Source organism: Mugil cephalus, chromosome 18 (assembly GCF_022458985.1).
Source record: "Mugil cephalus isolate CIBA_MC_2020 chromosome 18, CIBA_Mcephalus_1.1, whole genome shotgun sequence".
Classification (NCBI taxonomy): Eukaryota; Metazoa; Chordata; class Actinopteri; order Mugiliformes; family Mugilidae; genus Mugil; species Mugil cephalus.
Window position 1 is genome coordinate 6,659,949 of NC_061787.1, and position 22,432 is coordinate 6,682,380.

The following is a 22,432-nucleotide window of genomic DNA, read 5'->3' on the forward strand; positions in this document are numbered from 1 at the left end:
CATTATACGTTTCCATGGTTACCAATTGAAGCCTTTCAATATTAATGTTTGAAATTTCCTACACGCAATAAAAAAAATGTGAACTTCATACATGGTACCCAGCAAACATGGACTTTCAATGAATATTATTCTTTGTGAAACATTTAGAGGACGTTTCTTGAAAGTTACTGTTTGATGTGACGTTGGCAAATGTTTGCAAAGTTTTTACATAACCAAAGACTCAGTGAGTCACGTTGGTGGGTCTCTTCATTATTTATTACTTCTTATCCCATATTTATTTACGTTCATTAGCAACCATAATATGTTTTCATCCAAATTTCCTTGCTAGCAAGGTCAATATTTTCATACATTATAGTTTTAATCTCGCTTTTTTGTTGTTGTTGGCGTCTGTGACCATGTGCGCGCACGTATCGCCTCATCTTCTAATGCGCGTCCCCGTGACGCGTCAAGTCAGACATGACAGCAGCAGAAATGTGACAGACTCCCTTCAAAATATGAGTTTACTAATTATTCTTTAGCTTATATTTTAATACGAGGTTGCATATAGCAACATTCTCTAATTTAACACTCGTTTTCCTATAAAACCAATTAATAATAGGTTGGCCAGTAAAATCTTAGAAGTCATTGTAATTACTTTTAAAAAGCCCTCCTCAATTACCTAAAGTCCAAGCTGAAAATCTTGTTGTATTTCTTACCGTGGCTGCTTTATATAGGCAGTTCTCAATCCATCAAAGAAAAAGAAAAAAGTAATATAAAATGATGTAAATCCAATAAACTTTGCAATAATAGACGCATATTCAATTATCCTCATGGCTGCGGATTATTTTTCTGATTAACTTCTCTCAGTTCAAGTTAAATGTGATTAAGAATGAATATACTGGTGGTGACCAACGTCATTGGTCTAGTAGACATGTGTGTGGTTATCCTATTTACTTGGCTTAGATAGATAGATACTTTATTTATCTCAAGGGAAATTCGATGTGTAATATATATACATATAATACTGTTTAAAAATACACACTTATGGCCTGAAGTACAAACAACCCCTTTAACTTTTCTCTGGAGCTGTACATCAAACAGTGTTTTAGAAATATTAAGGTTGACTAGTTTACCAAACCAGCCCCGTTATAAATAATACATGTCTTAATAAAATGTGTGAATCTTTATCTGCAAGTTCCTCCTCTAACCTGTTCTGCTTTTCTAGGTTTCATATGTAACATTGACTGTCACATATGAAATTAAATAATGTAAACTACCAGCTATTAAGTTTACATTAAGTTTGCAGTTTATATTTTATTTTATTTTTCTCAGTTAAACATCTTTTCTTATATATTTTTTTATTTTGTGCGCTGTGTGGATTATTTTACTGCAGTACTTTTTTTCTTACCACTGCCTGCAGGTACTAAAATACATTTCACATGTTTAACTGTGCACGTAACATCTTTAAAATGTACATAACATGACCAGGCGGTGTAAATAAGGATCACAACAGAGCTCAGCTCTTAATTGTAATGTGCTTTATTTTGAAAAAAGGGACCGGAACCAGCACCGCCGTCCTGTCTGATCCCGACGACAGACAGACGCTGCCCTCTACAACATTACATCCACGGTCCCATCGACTAATAATGATCCCCAAACAGCAGCACCTCCGGCGGCCGCAGCCCGTGTCCAGATCTGCGTCCCGGTCCGTGGGTGAGCCATGAGCATGCCACCGCTCCGGCCTTCCCCCCGCAGCCACACGGACGCTCGTTCCTCACCAGCAAGATGTATTTCAACCGGAGAGCCAAGAAGATACACAGCGAGGGAGGTGAGCTTAAAAAAAAACAAAAAAACAACAACATCAACCTAAATGAATGTTTTCTCCACGGGGGTCCAGGCGGTGGCTGAAATTGTGTCCCGTCAATGTAAATGACTAATCTCATTAACAGGCCTGTCACTGCTGTGCATGCAGCGGCCTGTAACATAACCGTGCGTATTTGTTATGTGCTTGGCATAATAACGGGGGACCGTGTTTGTCCGGGACTGCGGCATGCATACGAAGTGACTTGACGTACCGGTATTTATCCTCCAGCCTCACTCATTTTTATTTATTTATTTATTTTTTTTGGCACCGGCTGAGGATGCAAGGGCAAGCAGACTGCAGACTTCAAGTAACGAGGTCTGCCTTTTAAACAGCAAAGTGAACGGATCCGAAGGAAAGCGGTCGCAGCATACGTATTCTTAATAGGATGAATGTCGTGTGTGTGTGTGTGACCTTATCGCTATTTATGGGGGATGTTTTGTACGTCCTATAGCATCCGTGTGATATTACATAATTTTGTTGCAACACCGTGTGACTGTTGACCTCTCGGATGGCATCATTTAAGGGTGTTTTCGCAAACATGACAGCTTTATGGCGGCTCGTGACTGAATAAGTAAGTTTATAAAAAGGCTGTGTTGCACTCCAAGCGCCCGTGGGCAATCCAAGAACAGCCAATTATCTCTACGACTTAAAAAAAAAAACACGTGACGGTTTAAAGCGCGCTCCTTATTCTGAGCCTTCCGGAAATGCATCTCGCCACTTTCAAACACTGGTTGTTGAGAAAGGGATGTTGCACACACACAAGGCAGAGTGGGACAGAAGATGGGAGCTGTTCAAACAAGAGTCCACGGATGATTTCACAAATGACAAGCAGACACTGGGCTGGATTGTCCTGGAAAAGGGGAGCGTGCGTTAGTCTCATCCAGCGGCTTTTAATAGTGACTGGCACATATTGTTAGGCTGCTTTTTTTTGCTGTTGCGTGTGTCTGTGTGGGTATGAATGTGGCTCTGACAGCTTCCAGAAATAGAAAGCAGGGCAAATTGTAAGCAGAGATGAGCGCCAACTGGGCCAGGCTGCCTTCGAGCCAAAGGTTCCCAGATATTTATTTGTTGCGTAAATTTTTTTTTTTTAAAAAAGCACAATTTAACCAGGAGCAATGTCAAGTGTTAAAAGCAGCAGTTTCAGAAGGCAGCACCATATGCTTGTTGACAGCAGGACATAACTTGTGCAGTTTACCCACTCATCATATTTGGATTTTTTGAGTGCCTAAATAGAAATCTGGCAGCCACGCAATGCGATAATTCTTTTACCGCAGCTATACTTAAAGCTCGAGATGAATACAGAATAGCACTGCGGTATCAGTATGTGCATGTGTTCCCTCTTGGCCCCTTCATGTTGACTGCACTGTAATCTCTCGGAGCCTGACCTCTTGATTCTCTGCTCCAATTAGTGAGTTGCCACATCCCTGGTGGTGACGTCTGCGTCTAACAATCTGTCACAGTCCGTCACAGACATTCACAAACAAACAAAAAAAATGAATTGTGAATCATGCAAAAGTTAGTAACATTGCTGTTTCCACATGCGAATGTGTGTGTTATTCTTAAGTGTTTTAGCATTATGTCACTGCGCTAAACACGAAAGGATTTATATTTAAATGTATGGCCACATTATGTAGCACTGTTGGTGTGTCTTGGTTATGTGAGTCATGCAGCTCAGCCAACTGTCAACGATGCATCTGTTTTGGGAAGATAATGACTGGTCGTCATGGCTGCCAAGCAGCTGAAGATGCCATTTGGGAGATAGAGAGGCCTAATGAATTGAAACAAGGTCTTTACGTGAGCTAACCACAGGGGGGCACTCTTAGGCAAGCGATTAAGTTTCGGTTTAGTCAACTTCTGTGGTCTGCTCCTGAAGCCCACATCTTTCATACGCAGGCATGATCTCATCTCATTGGCACATGCAGACACATTTACACTTATTGACAGATAGATGTGTTGTGTGTGCAGTTTCAGTATGTGTATATTGACTCGCTGTCTTGTGTGTGTTGTTTCCTCCCGCCACGGCCTCTTTCGGTGCCCGCAGAGCATTTAGTGTTGACCACCATTAGGCAGGAGGCCTCTGAACCGCAGGACCCAGGCCAGGGCGCCGGCGTCATGCGCGCCCGCCTCACAGACAGGTTTGAAAAAAGTGAGTTTCTGCTCAAAAATTAGACTGGATGATGCCCCGTTTGTGTTCAGAGTCAAAAAGGTGCATGTGCCATGTTTCGGTGGCTGGGAGCAGGTGACTTCCAACACCCTGGCCCTCAAGAGCTACGATGTGGAGTCTCTCAGGTTTTTGGCTGAAAAAGGTTAAGACGTGTCATCACTGCCCTGGACCCTATTATCTGTAGCTCCTTGGGGCCTGGAGTGATGAATGCTGACCGGGACTCACTCTCACTGCATGCACTCGTAGATAGTGGTGACCACTCATACCGGACCACGCTGGTGAAGACAGATCAATATGCAGCAAAACTTTCAATATGAATACATTTGCATGCTGTAGAACGCAACACATGCATGTATGGACATGGCATACCTGATTAGAGCATGCACATGATCACTGCTTCATGCATGTACGTCTGTGAGCTGGGTTTAGAAAGGTGAAGGGAAGTAGCTGCATGTCGAGGCCTTTCATGTATTCTGGCATTAAATTATGTATAATCCACTGTGCGTGTGTGTCCACAATGCAGTGTCATAAGTGTGTGTATATGTGCATTTGCATACATTTGTGTTACACGTGCGTATTGCAGACGCCCCTGCGGGATTATCAGGTTATGGATTAGCAGCAGGTGAAGTTGCAGAGCAGACACAAAACGGATTATCACGCTCACTCACTTGGCCTGTAAGAGGCTTTCTCGCCTTACTCAGTGCTCTGTTATGGTGGCAAATGGACCCACTGGGAATGATAGCGACCAGGTCCACCAGGACCTGCGAATAGAGCCTGCAGGTCACCTCAGACACCGGGACAGCCATGGGACGAAAGGGTCGAAAGGGCAAAAGAAGACAACAGTCTGTCGGTAATGTGTTCCACACAGCGTTGTTTTGGGCATGTGGAGGAAGATGGTTTACTTTTTTCTAAAATAAATATAATTAAGCCGTTAGTTGTCGTTTAGTGTTTCCATCATGACAACTTTGATGGAGCTTGTGGCTGTTAAGATTTGCTGTTAACAGGCAATGAATTCAAAAGCTTTGCTGCCACGTTGCCAAGGCAGAAGACACCGGATATGCTGGGATGAAATACGCACACTCTGATTTGCCAAGAGCATTCAGCTGCCACAGTTCAATTACGTCCAAATTGCTTTGACAGGTTTTTGATTTTATAAAAACACAGAAATCGGACGAGTATCTGTCCCAAGTGTGACTTGTGGGAGCCGCTCAGATAATTGTTGCTGTTCTACCATAAATGCGTTGTTGTGACTAGATACTTTTTCCTTTCGGGCTCATTTAATCCTCGGGCTGGATGCTGGATGAAAGTGCATCTTTATTAACTAGGCTTGATTAGATTAAATGTGTAAATGTAGCTTTGCAGATGCTTAAAGTCGAGCTCTGCCAGTTGCAGAAGCATCCGCTGAAGGAGGAGCCCCCATTAATAGTGGCTGACTTGAGTGAAGGCTTGGCTGCAGCACCATGGCAGCGTCTGGTGAAATATGCTCTGCTATACTGGAAAATGTAGATGAATTATGCAGCCCGTTTCCATCCATTATTCAGTAGCTTAGCATTCTTTTTAACTCTGAAGTTTTGGCGCCAGGCTAGGTCAGCATGGGTTCAAGACAAAAGTTTACACATCGATTTTCTGAGAATTGGGGCACTATGACATTTACACATGTACAGTGTCTGTATTTGTAGATTATATCGCTCTTACTCGGCTTCCTTAAACAGGAAATCGTACTCGCCAGCTGCATTAAATGTGTTTATCAGTCTTCTGTTCATTCAGATCTTCACAGTAGAGATGTAGTAGAATGGCTGTTAAGCATCTTTCTATAATTTGCAGGCACTCATGTTTGAGGCTCTGCAACCAAACGGGCCGCTGTGTTGCATGCAGGGCATGAGATCAGAATGTTTGCTGAGTCGGTATCAGGCTAGTCTTACCTGTTCTGGCCGCAGGTTATCAGGCCTTCGGTACCTGTCTGGCCTATCTTCAGGTGTAATGGACCTGGATGTGCTCTGCTGAGGGTTTGCTGCTGACTCATCAGCGGCGTGTCAGTGAAAGAGTCACGGAGGTGACTGTTCTTCTTCTCCATCAGAGATGAGTAACCGAGGCATTGATCCCCTCTGAAATGAATTAGAGCTGAAGTGGGCTGCTGAGAAAGGCCTTATTGATCTTGCAGAGGACGAGTCTACGCGGGGTTAAAGCGTGGAGCGTAAACATTTCTGCAAGCACAGGGGTGAAGGTATAGAATGAAGTAACACAATGAAGAGAGGATGGTAGTTGCTTGAAGACATTATCGTCAACATGCATTGCCCCTTCACTATCTTTAACCTTATATCTTCCTTCTTCTTGTCTGTGCAATCATTAGCTATTTCTTGTAACCCGAGTGTCATCTGCAGTGCTGATTGGAGATCGCGACTTAAAGCTTTGTATGATTAGGAGGTAATTAACTGGCCAGAGATATAAAGATAGGAGATAGGGTGTATATTGTTACGTTGAAAGACTTTGACCCTTTGCTTTGTGCCTTGTGGAGACACTTTGCATGCGGGTGTGGGATAGCCCTTCACCGGTGTTAAAGCTCTTGTTTTGGAGGGTTAGAAAGTGGAAAAAACATATCGGTATGATATGAACTTTGAATAAATACAAACAGAATACTTCAACTCCCAGTGACACTCAACAAAATGTAATAACTAGCTGTTTGCTGTAAACACACATCTGACGTGGCAGCCCGACGCACTTCGGTGTAATTTTCCGGTTTCTCGTCTGCATCAGAGCAGCGAGCCTGAGTGGAACATAAACCACGTTAACTGAATTTTGGTTATTGATGAAAGGAGAGAATGACCCGTCCATTGTGGGATGGTAGTGCTGCAGAAATAGAGTTTCACGGCTGCGGAAATTCAATCTGCAGAAGCCTGCCAGTGCTTATTCTTTTTTAAATTATTTATGCAATTAGCCCGTTGTTGTTTTCACTTACAGCCGCAGACGAGAGTCCGGTACAGTGCACAGATCCCCAGGAATGATAACACTGTCGCAAAACATGATCCCATGATAAGAAGATCTTAAGAAGATCTTTGCTTTGTGACCTCCCTGCATGTACATTTACAACTGCAGACGCGCTTTAAGAGCTTGTCTGGAAGATTTGAGGAGTGCCTTTATGTGTCTTACCAGCAATAATGAAGGTGCAGCGTGACACACGGACTTATGCGCAAACCAACGACCAAATGTGAAGCGCAGAAACCTGTGTATGAAGTGCTGCTCCGGAGGCTTCACAGTGAAATGGACGTGACATTAAGCGATCTCCTGACGGATGGCTCCTCGAATACGTATGTCATTTGACCCACCCGCGCCTGACCACTAGACCTTAAGGCGATATCAGGCTTCTGGCCCTTTAAAAGCGGAGTCCCGGCTTTGCCCCTCCGCAGCATTGAAGGAGCTCCATATGGCTACCCCTCGTTGCCTCAGCGTGTAAGAGTGAGCGTCTCGATTGCGGATTGGAGGGAGCGGATTCTCCCCTCAAAAAGAAAAAAACAAAAACGCCGGACAAAGGCTTCCCGTGGCGGCAGGTGGCCAGATGAAACGGCGGCGGAGACTCGGGGGGCAGAATTTTCCACCGGGACCGGGAGTTTCTTCCACGGCGGAGCCGAAGGAGTAGAGAGCGGCCGCGGACGCGCTGCCGCATCTGTCCTCGCCCCAGGTTCGCCGTTGTTGTACCAGCTGAGTAAACTGTGGCGTCCAAACCTGTTTGCGTTTCTCTCGCTCCCTCGCTGTCCCTTCACGCTCGCTCTGCGTTAACTGGACGCGCTTGAGCGTGAAAAATCGCAAAGATCCCGGAGCTCGTGCGGGGGTGAACCGAGCGTAGATCACGACGCTGTAAAAAATGGTTGGAGATGACAAAGCCAGGCGGGCGCAGAGGGAGTCTGCGGGAGAAGCGCGGCGCATCCTCCTCTGTCACTTTTCAGGATAAATTCTGTCTGTCCGTTTTTCATTTGAACGCGCGCGCAGGTCCCTTCTGCGCGTTGCATATGAGCAAGTTGACGCGTGGATAAAACAGAGCAAACCCGGTGTGTTTGTTCGCCATTGTGCATCCCTCAGCACATTCATTATACGCGGGGGGTCCCGTGGGCGACGCGAAACGCGCGCGTGTGTGTGTGCGCATTGGCGGTACCTGAAAGACAAGGGTGGGTGTTTATAACGGGAAACGTCATTGAATCGACCCCCCGCCGGCTTCAAGCAGACATCAGCATACAGTTGCCTCTAGTACTAATTGGTCGCTTTCGCTTTTGAGCCGTAAACCACGTCTCCCGCCCATGTCTCTGTCTCTTTCTCCCCCCTGCCTCCTTCCTACTTCTTTTTATCCCCGTCTCTGACTCGCACTCACTCAGCCTCGCCTCTCTCCCATCAATCCAACGGTGCAGGACCCGCTTGCTCGTCCGCCGGTTACCGCAAGGCAGACGATGAGATGTCCGGGACCACTTCCCAGGCGGATCCCGTAGACGCCACTGCGCGGACGGTGCTGCTCAACCGGCCAGAGAATACCAAGTTCTGCGACAACCATGTCAGGTAGGTGCCTCATGACTTCTGCGTGCCGCGTGCGCCGATTTTTGGGTTGATTTTATTCTTTATGGAGCTTCCCTGGCGAGCTGAGGGGGTTTATTATTGGTCAAAACTAATTTAAGTGTACATTTTCTTGAATTCGAAAGGAAACACATCTCAACAACATACATAGGCTGCCTGCTACTTTTTTGATCATTTTGAGTTCTTCATGAAGCATCTTGGCTTCTTTAAAACAAACTTCCATTCATTAGTCAAAGATGAGTTTGTAGATGTCTTGCTAAAGGACACTCCACTAATGTGGATGTTGACTCAGTGGCTTAAAACACACATTATCGGGTTGAAGGCCGTTCTCTCGCAGACTGTTTGTTTTCTTTTACCTGTGATTCACTCTGTTTGACTTTGGACTTTTGAGAATTTCTTTTTTGGCTTTCTTTCTTTCCCTTGACCTGTTTTTGTTTCTATACTATATATAGGGCACTTAAAGGGAGAACTGTTGCTTTATTTCTAAAACGGCCCCCAAATTTGACCAAGAAAATCTATCGATGAGGGCGGTTTAATAACTCACCAATTACCTGATCGTTTGCAGCTTTTGAAAAGGGCTTGGCTTAACAACTTAACGTGCTGCTTAATCAATACCTCCTCATGAACACTTCAGGTGAAAGTAACTGCACTTAACGTGTCTGCGTTACGCTTCCGTTTGAATTTGCTGTGGATGTCTGGTGAAATTTGTGTTCTTTAAGTTTAGTAAATAAGCAGGAATGCGTGATAGTCCCAAGGCTGAGAATAAAGCTTTACGGGCCTTGAAGGCTGCAGGTGAGATTGTTTTAGACTTTACCCTCTGGAACTGAAAGTGGACTACAGATCTGGAACAGCACTTTATTATATAACATATTGTGGCGGTATCTAGTCGCCCCTGTGCCCCAAATCCAGTTGCCTTTTTTCAAACGCTATATGTACAACCTGGATGACTGAGAACCTTCCCAGAGCTGCCCCCGTGGTTCAGCAGTCAACATTAGAGTGGATTTCCTGAGAGTATGTAATTATCTGTCATGTGCAGGGAAGAATCTCTTTTTATCAGTATTCCAGCTGTCACTGGCATATTTTATGGTGGTGATAAATCCCAAGTCATGCAAACAGCATGCAGAGCAGCAGAGTTTCATTCAGACAGAGGCCAATATAACGTGTCTCCCGTCTTTACCTGTTATTATTCCCATCTGTGTGCGCTAACGGTGCTCGGCGCCACATGGAGAACTGGGCCGTCGTTTGACATTCAGTGGTTTTGCCATTACTGTCAGGAGATTTGATTTCTCTTTCAAAAGAGCCTGTTTCAGCGCACAAATAAGATTAAGGTGGGTGCTCTGCTGCTCGTCCGATTGGGTCACGTGTGACGCTGCACGCTGATTGGAGAGGCGTGGGCACTCTGCCGCTGGAGGCGTGCCCTTTGACATCCCTCTGTTACCGTAACTCTTTACCTGGTGCTCTAAAGGTTCAATAGCCTTATTGATTTTTTTCTTTTTAGATTAAAGCCTTGTACCCATCTCCTTTCCATTCCCCACACCCTCCACTTACATGTTCTAATGTATTCAGTTGTTTTGGTTGAACGTGCACATTAAATCCACACTAACCTCTCCATCATCATATAGATAAAAACAAAAACAAAGCTGCCTTTTATATTTCATTTCACCGAGATGGACCATTAGTTTTGTACTCAAGTGCGCTCACTTTTAATGTATGAGGAACCCATTTGTGTTTTTTAGACAAGCACGCGGCGGCAGGAGTGCGTCTCCCCTGCTGCTAGCAGCTGTTAGCACCACATCTATAGTATGAGAAATAACACAGCCAGATGCGTTAGACTGTATTTTTTTTTGTTTGTTTGTTTGATCCAGTTGAAATGTGTGTGATGCTGCCGGTGGCGTCCAGTGTCACTTGTCTTTGATTAGATTAACGCAACTTTATCTGCTGGACCATAGGTGTAGTATCACTAACGCTGAGGTATCCAGAGCATCAGGGTCAGGATACTGCGTGTCTGTGTTACAGACTAACACTTGTTTCTCCTCAGTTTTTTTGTGTAGCGGCCCTCTGTTTGTATTTTGTTTCCGTGTAAGTAAGGCAGATGGAAAACGGGGTTACGGGTTCGTCTCCTAGGCGATGCTGAACCGTGGAGGGAGGGTTTTTTTTTTTTGTTTGTTTGTTTTTTCAACATTGCATGTACTCTGTGCACTCTCACACACACACACACCCATGCACACACTGTCCATTAAACTAAAACCATTGCAGAGGCTCTTACTCTTCACTCAGACCACTCAGAGGTAAAAAAAACAAAAAAAAAAAAAAACAAGGCAGACCTTGACTTTAAGGTTGACTATTTATTTTTAGCTTCTCTAAAAGCTCTTACTGTAGTCTAATCAATACAGGTGTCTGATCAATACAGCTGACTGACGGGCAGGTCGAGGTATGCCAACCTTTCTTGCCCCTATTTTCTGGAATTCTGAGTCTAAAATTAAGAGGCTGGACTGAAATACTTGGTCTATTTATAGGTGTGATGTGTGTGCAGCCCGTAATGGCTCTGCTTGCCCTCTCTGAACACAATTTAGTGTTTCTAATAGATTTCCCAGCACTGCAGCATTGAAACGTATTTGTTATTCAGCTTTTAATGTGACATAAGGTGCTGCTCAAGTGCGCCAGGTTAACTACTTTTGCATTACCTTGCTCTTCCTTCACCTGACTGTGTAACATAAAGGTTCATGTCTCGTCTCTCTTTGCTTGTCTGCAGTACCACCAAGTATGGGATTCTCACCTTTCTGCCCCGGTTCCTGTATGAGCAGATCAGGAGGGCTGCCAATGCCTTCTTTCTGTTCATCGCACTCATGCAGGTAAACCTAGCGCACAACAAGAACAGCTGCTGTTTGTTTGGTTTCAGTTTGATTCTGCTCTGCACAGACCGGGTTGATACGCCCTATTTACAGACAGACATCCTGCAAAGTCTGTTATCGCATGTTCCAGCGTTCACACCGGCCCTGTGGATTTTTAATGGTTGTTGCACGGGTCGCAAAAGTTTGATTTTGTTATTTAATTTCAGGAAGAGGTGAATGAATTATTAAGCACGAATATTGTAGTTGTATTCCCGTGATCATTGTTGGCTGCCTTCCAAGGATTTACCACACACACATTGTTTTCCACTTCTTTGTGCAATTTAAAATAAAAGGACACTGAGAACAGTGATGGTCTCTGAACGCTGCCTGTCTTCACTCTCATTAGCAAATCCCCGATGTGTCACCGACCGGCCGCTACACCACGCTGGTCCCTCTCATATTCATCCTCACTGTGGCCGGGATCAAAGAGATCATAGAGGACTACGTGAGTATCGCGGTCAGACCTCAAGTCAAAACACGAAGAAAGCATCACCATGCAAGTATCATGCTGACGCAAACTTCGTATCTCTCTTTGCAGAAGAGGCACAAAGCTGACAACACGGTCAACAAGAAGAAGACAACAGGTACCGTGCATCGCCCGTCCGTACGGTTTTCCGTGCGTGTGCTTGCGTCTGTTTGCGGGGGTTTTGTTTTCCTTTCATGACTTGATGAATGGCCGTGGTCTGTCGGTCGTTATAGTGCGGGCCACGTCGCCGCAGACAAAAGTTTAGCCGGCATGAATACTGTATGAGAGCCGCTCTGTAGGCTGACTGACGGCTGTGTTGTGCTTGTCTCTCAGTGCTGCGGAATGGAGCTTGGCAGACGGTTATCTGGAAACAGGTATCACTGTCATCACATGTTTGAACTCTGGTGCTCTCTCACCATTTCTGTTCTTTACCTGTCGCTCTTCTACTCTCTCGGCTTTACAACCCTCTCAGTTTGTCATATTTTATAGGCATAAATGACTTGTGACTTACTCAAAGGTACATTTCTTCTAATAGGAAGTTTGTGGAAATGATATTAAATAAAGTAATAATATAAATAAAAACCGTGATGCAGTTAGGAGAGAAGTGCTGCAAAGACAGACAGGATTAAGTTTAATATATGAGCAAAATGATGAGTTCTTAATATTTTATTAAAACATGAATTAATTTCTGAGAACCTCTATTATTTTTGTCTATGGATCAATCAATCAAACTTTATTTATAAAGCACTTTTCATACAAAAGATGCAGCCCAAAGTGCTATACATAAAAAAAAAAAAACAACAACAAAAACAATAGACCCAAGAGACCACACGTGTATGTAACACACGCACGCACACATGGAGATGAAAATTTAGGAGGAATTACGAACGAAGTTGAGGAAACACTAGAGAGATAAACTAGAATAACTGGCTATAACTAGAATTTAGTAATTATCTAAAGGATAAAAATAAAAGCCATACTAAAAAAGTAAAAATAATAAAATAAGTTAAAATTAGTTAAAAAACACAATAAATAATTAAAAATCAATTAATAACCAGACTAAAAGGGAAAAAAATAAAATTCAGTTAAAAGTCAGACTAAAAAATATAAATCGATAAAATTAATAAAATTCAATAAATAACCAGACTAATATTTTTAGTGTTTATAGTAATTACTATAATAGTTTTTTTTAAATTCTTGAAATTTGTTGCCTTTGTCCTGCACTTCATCTGAAAAAGTGTGAAGTGCCCTGAGCCAAATGAAAGCCGGGGGCATTTGAGTGAACTCATTAACTGTATACATGCTGGGTACAGTCTTACTCCATCATGTCAAATCAAATCCAGTTTAAATCCTTGTTATGTGAGCGGAAACCAGAGATTAAGCCCCACTGTTGCTCAGTAACTGGGATTTTGCTGTAGCCGCTAAACTTATTAGTGCCTGGGCCGAGGAAAAGATTTCTTCTCTACTCCATCATAAGTTTTTAAAGTTTCATATTTTGACCTGTTCATGTCATAAACACACAGTGATTGTCGCTCGTGCCTTGAAGATGATTTTCAGTTACGTGATATAGGATTAGTAGAGAATGACTTTGGGCGACTGTGACAACATTGTGCTTTAAAGACGATTGATGTAGGGTGAGCTGTGTTTAAGATTATCATCACTTCTACTCTAAAAAACAAAGTTCAAATTGCTGATCTGAGGGTAACTAACAACCTGGGGTACCTGTTATGTTGTTTTCACCATGAATGATTTATGGTTGTGTTCTAACTTAGTATCAAAGCCGCTTGTTTATCCAAAACCAGTTTTCTATTCAAGTCAACTTGTCATGCATTTCTTTCTTTGCAATTGCCTCATCCAGGAAATGTCCGCTTGTTTCGTTGTTACATTTCGGAAAGCTTTTGTTTTGTAGCTGTCTACAGGTGAACGTCTCATAAGGAACTTAGTTTCTTTTTCTCTTCTTCTTCTTATCCAAATTTAAATCCGGTCTGTCTGTGTTGCAGCCTAACCTGAACAGTTCCAAGCAATGTTGTGCTCGCATTACTACAGGCCTTTCTTTCTGTTTGCCTCACCTTCCTCCTTTTCTTTAGCCCCTCTTGTTGTTTCACTTTGTCATGTTTGTCTCCCTCATGTTGACACTGCTGCGTCCTGGTCACTAGGTGGCAGTAGGAGACATAGTCAAGGTGACCAATGGGCAGCACCTTCCAGCGGACATGGTTATTGTGTCCTCCAGGTCAGATTTTCAGGTTTGGTTTTCTGTCAATTCATGTATTAAGTGATTGGATTTCACTCTTTGACTCTTCCTTCGTCTCCACAGCGAGCCACAGGCCATGTGTTACACCGAGACCTCTAACCTGGACGGAGAAACCAACCTGAAGATCCGACAGGTACGATATCCATCTCCAGTGTTCCTTGAAGTTTTGATTCTATTTATAGCTCTAGTCTTTTCTTATAATTGTCCTAGTTTAAGCTTTGCTTCAGTATTCCTTCCTTGACCTCGTTTTCGTCATGGTTGTGTCATCCCAGGGTCTCCCACTCACGGCCAGTTTTCAGACTCTGGAGGATTTGATGGCACTGTCCGGTTGTTTGGAGTGTGAAGGCCCGAACAGACATCTCTATGATTTCACTGGCACACTGAGGCTGGAAAACCAAAAGTGAGAAACAGTTTTTTTCATCTTTTTATATGCATATTGAGAAAAATAGACAATGCAGACACCTTTTTAGTCTTGCTTTCAACAGAATTTTATTCACCTTTTAGTTTGGTTATTTATTGAATTTTATTAATTTTATCATTTTATATTTTTTTCTATATTTGTTTTAACTGAATTTTACTTATTTTATCTTTTTAGTATGGTTATATTTTTATTAATTTTATTTATTGAATATTTTATCTTTTTAGTCTGGCTTTTAATAAATTTAACTTCATTTATTTATTTTTATCCTTGAGATAATTGCTTAATTATAGTACATCTAGTTAAATACATGTATCTGTGGTCTCTTGGGTCTATTGTCTTTTTGTTGTTGTTCAGGCAAACCCAACAGCTCCTTATGTTTTTTAACTGTGTGCCAACTTTGGTTACTCAAGAACAATAGAGAGATTCTGATTTTTGTGATAGAAACTTGCTTATCACTTGCAAAAAGACTGAAACACTAAGACGTTAAGAGTTACCACATCCACCACAAAAGAGTCAAATGCCAATACTTTCTTCATTAATTAAACTTTAAAATGATTTATAAAATAGAAAACATGGCAAAAATGCTAAGCTTGAGAATGAGAACAAAATGTTCATAGTATAAACTTTTCAACACCTACATTTATTTACTATGTTTTGTGCTCATTCGCTCTTTTTCCCCTCAGTCCAGCTCCCCTGGGTCCAGACCAGGTGTTGCTGCGAGGCGCCCAGCTCAGAAACACACAGTGGGTTGTGGGAATTGTTGTTTACACTGGTCATGACTCCAAACTGATGCAGGTAAGTCCAGCGCTGTGTCTGAAGTCTGTAAACTGCATAGATAGCATGACAAACCCTGCCTTCAAATATGTAAAAGGAAAAAAAAAAACATTTGGAGTTGAATTCAATTTAATAATTCGAATCTTTTTTTCTCTTCATGACCCTTATTGGACAAGTTTGGAGCTTTTAATTAACAGGCACATTCGTAACTTGGAGCCCTTTCAGTGCTGAAAAGCTTGAGTTCCTGTGATTGGATTGTTTTCACATTCTCCTGCATGTCATGAGATTTCTTTAATAGTTAATTCAGATGAATGTCTTCTATTCCTAGAACTCCACCAAGGCGCCGCTGAAGCGCTCTAATGTGGAGCGGGTGACCAACATGCAGATCCTGGTCCTGTTTGGCATCCTGCTAGTCATGGCACTGGTCAGCTCCGTGGGCGCTGCCATCTGGAACAAAGAACACACTGAAGACGCCTGCTGGTACCTGTCCCGGGCTGGTGAGAACACACACCAACACCAAACCCAAGTCTCCGTATGTTAACACAAAATAAAACGCTAAATGCGTGACTGAGGGCGAGAAAATAAAAGAGTTCTGTGTCCGACACCAGGGGACATCTCTACAAACTTTGCGTACAACCTGCTGACGTTCATCATCCTGTACAATAACCTGATCCCCATCAGCCTGCTGGTCACTCTGGAGGTGGTTAAGTTCACGCAGGCGCTCTTCATCAACTGGGTAAGACTCATCTCTATCTTTTAATACTTGTTTATATATGCATCATCTATGACAGAGAAATTAATTAGGGACCCTCTACCTACTATATGTCATAATATATGTCAACTTAACATTTTGCATTCAATAGTAAGCTTTTCAAATAAAACACAGGTTCAAATATTATTATTCCTCCTGTATACAGTAGGCCCCGCCCCCTATCGTTACAACTACAACTAAATTTGTGGAAAAAAATATATAAAAAAAATGTCTAATCAACCAAAGATTTTGCGACCTCCTTGCAGTACCTCTGCAGACCCCTAGAGGTCGCAGACCCCCTGTTGAAGATCTTTGACTAGTTAAATATTTCGTTTTTTTTTTTTTTACCTCAGGATGTGGAGATGTACTACGCGGAGACAGACACACCGGCCATGGCTCGAACATCAAATCTTAATGAGGAACTGGGCCAGGTCAGATTCTCTCACTATTCCTGTAATCGGTGACTATAACATGGAAATAGCAGGAGTACTCGTATATACAACTCTGGACATCTCTGCCTTTTCCAGGTGAAGTATCTCTTTTCCGACAAAACAGGAACTCTGACCTGTAACGTGATGCACTTCAAGAAGTGTACGATTGCAGGCATCACATATGGGTGAGTTATCTCGTCCGTAAATTAATTATTTCCTCTTCGCCCTACTTATCAACAGAGCTTCCTGCTTTAAACCATATTACGCACTTGTGCAGTTTTCGATCTCTGGCTGTTAAACTAATTTACATTTCAGACTAACATCATAAATTAAGGAGTTATTCCGTTATCTCTTGCATCCTTGATCGAATTCACTAATTCTTCTGCAATTCAACCTCATTCATAACTGCAGCCACTTCCCTGACCTTGACTGTGATCGTTCAATGGAGGACTTTAGGTTAGTCGTATCCCTTTTCCCTTTCTAATATTTTTTTTCTTCATTTTCAGATTTCCATGTTTTCTCAAATTAATTTAGCCTGTTGTCATATACAAACGGCAAAATAATTTTTTTCCTCCCCACACATAAACTAAACTCAGTATTTCGTTGTCTCGCAGCAATCTGCCGTCCAGCAGCAACAACTCAACAGAGTTTGACGACCCGGCTCTTATTCAGAACATCGAGAAGAACCATGTAGGTGTTTTAGAAGATTTTCTCTTATTCCAAAAAAAAAAGGACTAGAAGAACCATATCCAATCTGTTATGTTTTTTTTTTAGCCTACATCACCTCAGATCTGTGAGTTCTTGACAATGATGGCAGTCTGCCATACGGTGGTGCCAGAAAGGGAGGAAGACCAGATCATCTACCAGGCGTCCTCACCAGACGAGGGAGCTCTGGTCAAAGGGGCCAAAGGACTTGGATTCGTCTTCACTGCGAGGACACCGCATTCAGTCATCATTGAAGCTGTAAGTGTATATATATATATATATATATACACATATGCACATTTTTCTGGAGTCTCAGCTGCTGTCTGGGCAGGTGCTGACACTTTTCTCTGTGTATTTCAGAGAGGAAAAGAGATGAGCTACGAACTACTGAACGTGCTGGAGTTTTCCAGGTAGTATTTCTATTAATATTCCTCTCAGACGTGAGACTGTCGAAGCTAAACAACACACTTCTTTTTTTTTTTTTCTTTTTTTAACAGTAACCGTAAACGCATGTCTGTGGTGGTGAGGACGCCCGACGGGAAGCTACGGCTCTACTGCAAAGGAGCAGTATGTTCATCTCGTCATCAGCATCAATCAGTGCTCTGAATGTTGTCATATATTATTCATCTAATGCCAAATTCCATTGCTTTTTTGCAGGATAATGTCATTTTCGAGCGCCTGACTGAAGCGTCTCAGTATAAAGAAATCACTGTGGCTCATCTGGAGCAGTTTGCTACTGAAGGTAATGGGAATTATAAAAAATAACTGGACAGTCATTCCTCTCTGTGTCGGCTTTCTTCTACCTCTGGTTTGAAAGCTTTTAAAGACACATGAAAGTATAGATTTCAGTTACTACTTCGTAGCACTGGATTTGACTTCTGGGATATTTACTTCACTTAGTGTCGTACTGAACGGCCTAAAATACTAATACTAATATTGACTAATATGTCCAGTGATAAAACATTTACAATCAGTTGCCACCAAATGACATTTAAATGACATCAGAGCCACCTTTTCTGGTTTTCTCTCTACTTCCTGCTTCTCAGCTTTCCACTGCAAAACACCGTTCACCACTACGGTTTCTCCTCTTTAACCACAGTGTTTTCATCATCTTATCCTCCTTCCATCCGCTCAGGTCTGAGGACGCTGTGTTTTGCATACGTGGACCTGGAGGAAGGTGCCTATCAGGAGTGGCTGAAGGAATACATTCGTATCAGCACCGTACTCAAAGACCGCGCTCAGAAACTAGAGGAGTGTTACGAACTACTGGAAAAGGTATTTATTCATCCGTAGTGGGGACTATTAGAGGCTTTTGTGATCTCTTTTTATTTATCCAAGCAGTTTTATTACTTTTTTGTGGGGACATGGTTTGTTATAGATCTTACACGCATCTCTTTACTTGTTTCCAAAGTAAATAAATCCAATAGAGACCTGATGCAAACCTACAGAAACGCACTATTTATAGCTGCCACCAGGTGGCAGAGCGGCTGCATTGATTCCCACACTTGGGACCAGCTATATGTTCCCACTGCATTGTACACACTGATTACCATATACAGGCAGCTTTACTTTTTGAGTCTTTAGTTTTGTATTTTTATCATAATTGTGATGGTCTCGCTCAAAGTTTTGTGGAAGTCAAGTGGGACATAAAAGTGTCACTGTCTTGGGTAAGATGTAAACGAACGAATACGCAGATTTTCAGTGGAGCTGAACTGATAAGTGTGGAAACCGAGGCTTTTGGGGAGAGAGTTGAGGTGAGAAAAGTAAGTGAAGAGGAAAGAAAAAAGAGGAAGTAGGAGGAGGAGGAGGGGGTCCCTGACTCGGAGACCACAAGGGTAATTACCTGCACCAGGCTGCCAAAAGCCCCATAAAAACAGGAGTCAACAACACTGTAGTGTTAACTTGTGTGTCTGTTTGTGTGCGCGTCCAAGTGTGTCTAATGAGGGTACACATGCATTTAAATGCTGAACAAATTAATGCAAGGGGTAATGGCTTACTCGTTGGCACGAAGGAGCGGAGTTGGTACAGAGGGTTACAAATGAGCTGCATTACCAGCTGAAATGAACCCGCTGGCATCGCTCCTCGTCCTCAAATTAGATGTGGATGAGCCTCTTTGAGAGAAACAACCTCCACAAACAGGCCGGTGATGTCTGAATTTGAAAATAGGATTTATTTTAACCTTATTAGCTGTTTGATTCCATGTTTGGTTTATGCCCTCTTCTCGGGTATGAAATCTAAAATTATTTTTGTTCCCTCTCTCTGTCATGCTTTTTCCTAATCCACCCAAACAGAATTTAATGTTGCTGGGTGCCACAGCCATAGAGGACCGTCTCCAGGCCGGCGTACCAGAAACCATCGCCACTCTGATGAGGGCTGACATTAAGATCTGGGTCCTCACTGGAGACAAGCAGGAGACCGCCATCAACATAGGTGAGAGGGGAAGTGAATGTGTTGCTGCGCCCTGATGTGCAGCAGTGTATTCATTATGGAGGTAATTACATCATGGCTGGAAGAATAGCGGGCATTATGTGTGTTGTGAAATGCCTGACATTCCTCCTTTCTCTAAATGATATGTCTCAATTAGGGTCACAGTAATGACAGGAGTATGTTCGTTTTTTTTGGCAGTCGTGGAGGAAGCTAAGAGAAAAACAAAAATCTGAGCACGTGTCGCTCTTAATTTAAAATCTAGAATATCCCCAAAGACTCTACAGTATAGGTTTCATCATTTTTCTTATCTTATCTTATATGTGAAATGATATGTTGAATAGCCAACCTCTATATACATCACAGCTGGATTAGCTTCAAAGTACACGATACAGCAGAAAAGCAGAGTCAGGATTTAGTTTTTTTACTCGTGTTTTGGGTTTTGAAAAAATCTAATCTCTTTCCCACCCTCATTCTCCTCCACCCTCCACTATCCTCCTTTTCTGTTTCTCAGGTTACTCCTGCCGCTTGGTGACACACGGCATGTCCCTCATCATCGTCAACGAGGACTCTCTGGACGTGAGTACACCGTCCTCTTCCTCCTGCCGACATCATTCCTTCGCGTCCGAGTTGGCGTCGTACGGCGTTGGTGGGGGGGAGTTTTTTTGTCTGCGTACAGGAGGGAGGACGTGATGTGGCGGGGTCTTGAGCGGGTTACCGTGGGAACCAGGGTGTGGTCTGTGGCTAGATTGGTGGGTGTGGCTCTTTGTGTACTCACAGGTGCAGATAATTAAAGTCTCTGGTATCCCCTCTAGGGAGCGGGATCAAAAGGGACAAGTAGCGAGCGATCGCTTCTTTCCCTCTCTTTCATAAAGTGCTCTCTGTGCTCTTAAAGTGCTTTGACACTCTTCATCAGCAGCATGTACGGATCAGATGTTTGCAGTCTGTTTATGTTCCTATCTAGACTGAGATCTGAGACACTGTCCGTCTCATTCGTGTGTTTCATGCGTTTACCTAAATGGGTTAATGCTTGTCATGCGTCTCGGTGTCTGTCTCTGTCATGTGTTTCTGACACAGTGAAGAAGGCTCCACGCGTACAGTGTTCGCAGTGTTCACACTTTTACTGTTTACTGTTTATACTCCCTCCTGCCAGTTCATTAGGGACACGAGTGAAAGCTGACGAATATAACAGTCCTGCAATGAATCTTCCTGATTATTTAAACATTTGTTTAAAGTTCATTTTCATGTCCTCCTGATGGGCAAAAACACATTGAAATGTATCAGTAAATACAGCGAGAACGGGGAAAAATGTGGATTATCAGATCAAATTAAGGACAATTGGCCTCCACAATGATCCATATGAACTAGTATGTGGACTAATCTCAGTTTCAGTTAGTTTTACATCATTTAATTATGACAAATGTAGCTAAATAAAAGATGCTAACACTAAGAGTTTTACTCAGAAGTAACATTTGCCATATAATACTGTAGCATCTGACTGGACATTAAAAGGACGACATCACAAATTGTCATCACAAATATTCCATTTATTGTTTTATTGTTATTTATAGTTGGAACTGAAATAGTTAACTGTCGGCGGTAACTACGCCAAGACAACAACATCGACAGCCCTCTAGAACATAACTTAAGAAGTAACTTAAGGTATGACTTCATCAAGAAAATACAGCATAAATTAATGTTACCTGACACTAAATGTGAACCACAACACCAGGTTTCGGTGCCTCGGTTCCAGTTGTTTCTTCTTTGCAATCCAACAATCCATTTACTTGCCGCTCGGTGGCCATAACCACGGAGACTTCGCTGGCTGTGACGTCACGTGCACGTTGCATTGTACTGACACATGTTTCTATTATCTTTACAACCCCATTTCAGTCAGTGGGTTAGACCAAACACCTTTTGTGTTCAGTTGAAGCCAGTTTAACGGCACCGCAAAGCACATCCTCCAAAATATAGTTGAATCACCTCCTTTCTTACACGGTTTCGACATAAACTGAACATTACAACCTTCATGAAGATGAGATTTAGTGCAGGACTGCATTCATTTTCACTGGTGTACCTAATAAACTGGCGAATGAGTCATAAATTGTTACGGTAAGCAATGTGTGTGTGTGCTTGCATGAATTGTTCACGGGTATAAGTTGCGCCCAGCGTTAACACGCATAATTTTATAGCTCAATGTAAGTCGCAGTTGGTGGGTGTCTGGGTGCAGCGTGAGCTACAGAGTTGTTTTATTAGTCTACAGCATATTCAGCGTGATCCCTCTGTATGGAAATTGATTTTAATGTTGGTCATGGCCGTAAATTTAAGTGCACAACTTTACACGTATTGTGCCAAAATCTTGTTAAGAGACCGGTTGTGAAATTTTACTCTCTCACACTTTATCAAAATGGTGTCTAGAAGCTCCCTCCCACCGAGTTGGGAAACTGCTGGAGAAAAGCCAGACAGCGTGCAAGGCCACTAAGACACAGAGTAAATTGAGTTGGACATTTAACGTCAAGGCAATGAGAGTACTTGCGTTGCAGAGTTGTCTATACAATCAGCGCACAGAGACCACTGTGTGAGTTAAACCTAATATCACTTGGAAACTTTTTTTTTAGCACGTTAGCCTGTGTTTGTTTGCACACTGTTCAAGTCCATCAAGGTAATCTGACTTAGGGGATGACAAATGCATAGTTGAAATTGTTGCGCGTTCACTGTAGTCGCGGCCAACTGGAATGGTAAACTCATCTTCTG

At 42.7% G+C, this 22,432-nt stretch overlaps 1 protein-coding gene across 8 annotated transcripts in view; it reads left to right on the plus strand.

Moving 5' to 3' along the window:
• The first annotated feature begins 1,666 nt into the window (after positions 1-1,666).
• Positions 1,667-22,432, plus strand: part of atp8a2 (ATPase phospholipid transporting 8A2) — a 50,278-nt gene continuing 29,512 nt past the window's right edge. For 2 of the 8 annotated variants that reach the window (XR_007110783.1, XM_047568794.1), the window contains exons 1-24: positions 1,668-1,807; positions 3,885-3,989; positions 8,372-8,549; positions 11,317-11,416; positions 11,802-11,900; positions 11,994-12,039; positions 12,255-12,295; positions 14,078-14,151; positions 14,236-14,305; positions 14,445-14,572; positions 15,277-15,388; positions 15,696-15,864; positions 15,976-16,103; positions 16,472-16,549; positions 16,646-16,734; positions 16,961-17,005; positions 17,164-17,239; positions 17,324-17,512; positions 17,615-17,664; positions 17,752-17,821; positions 17,912-17,996; positions 18,390-18,529; positions 19,546-19,684; positions 20,193-20,257. Coding sequence is in view for 7 of the 8 variants with exons in the window: in XM_047568794.1 (XP_047424750.1) it covers positions 1,765-1,807; positions 3,885-3,989; positions 8,372-8,549; positions 11,317-11,416; positions 11,802-11,900; positions 11,994-12,039; positions 12,255-12,295; positions 14,078-14,151; positions 14,236-14,305; positions 14,445-14,572; positions 15,277-15,388; positions 15,696-15,864; positions 15,976-16,103; positions 16,472-16,549; positions 16,646-16,734; positions 16,961-17,005; positions 17,164-17,239; positions 17,324-17,512; positions 17,615-17,664; positions 17,752-17,821; positions 17,912-17,996; positions 18,390-18,529; positions 19,546-19,684; positions 20,193-20,257 (2,319 nt within the window). In the remaining variant the exon portion in view is untranslated. Of the gene's footprint in view, positions 1,808-3,884; positions 3,990-7,541; positions 7,684-8,371; positions 8,550-11,316; positions 11,417-11,801; positions 11,901-11,993; positions 12,040-12,254; positions 12,296-14,077; positions 14,152-14,235; positions 14,306-14,444; positions 14,573-15,276; positions 15,389-15,695; positions 15,865-15,975; positions 16,104-16,471; positions 16,550-16,645; positions 16,735-16,960; positions 17,006-17,163; positions 17,240-17,323; positions 17,513-17,614; positions 17,665-17,751; positions 17,822-17,911; positions 17,997-18,389; positions 18,530-19,545; positions 19,685-20,192; positions 20,258-22,432 lie in introns of those variants that run through there. The other 6 variants (XM_047568796.1, XM_047568799.1, XM_047568797.1 and 3 more) reach the window with 6 other exon arrangements.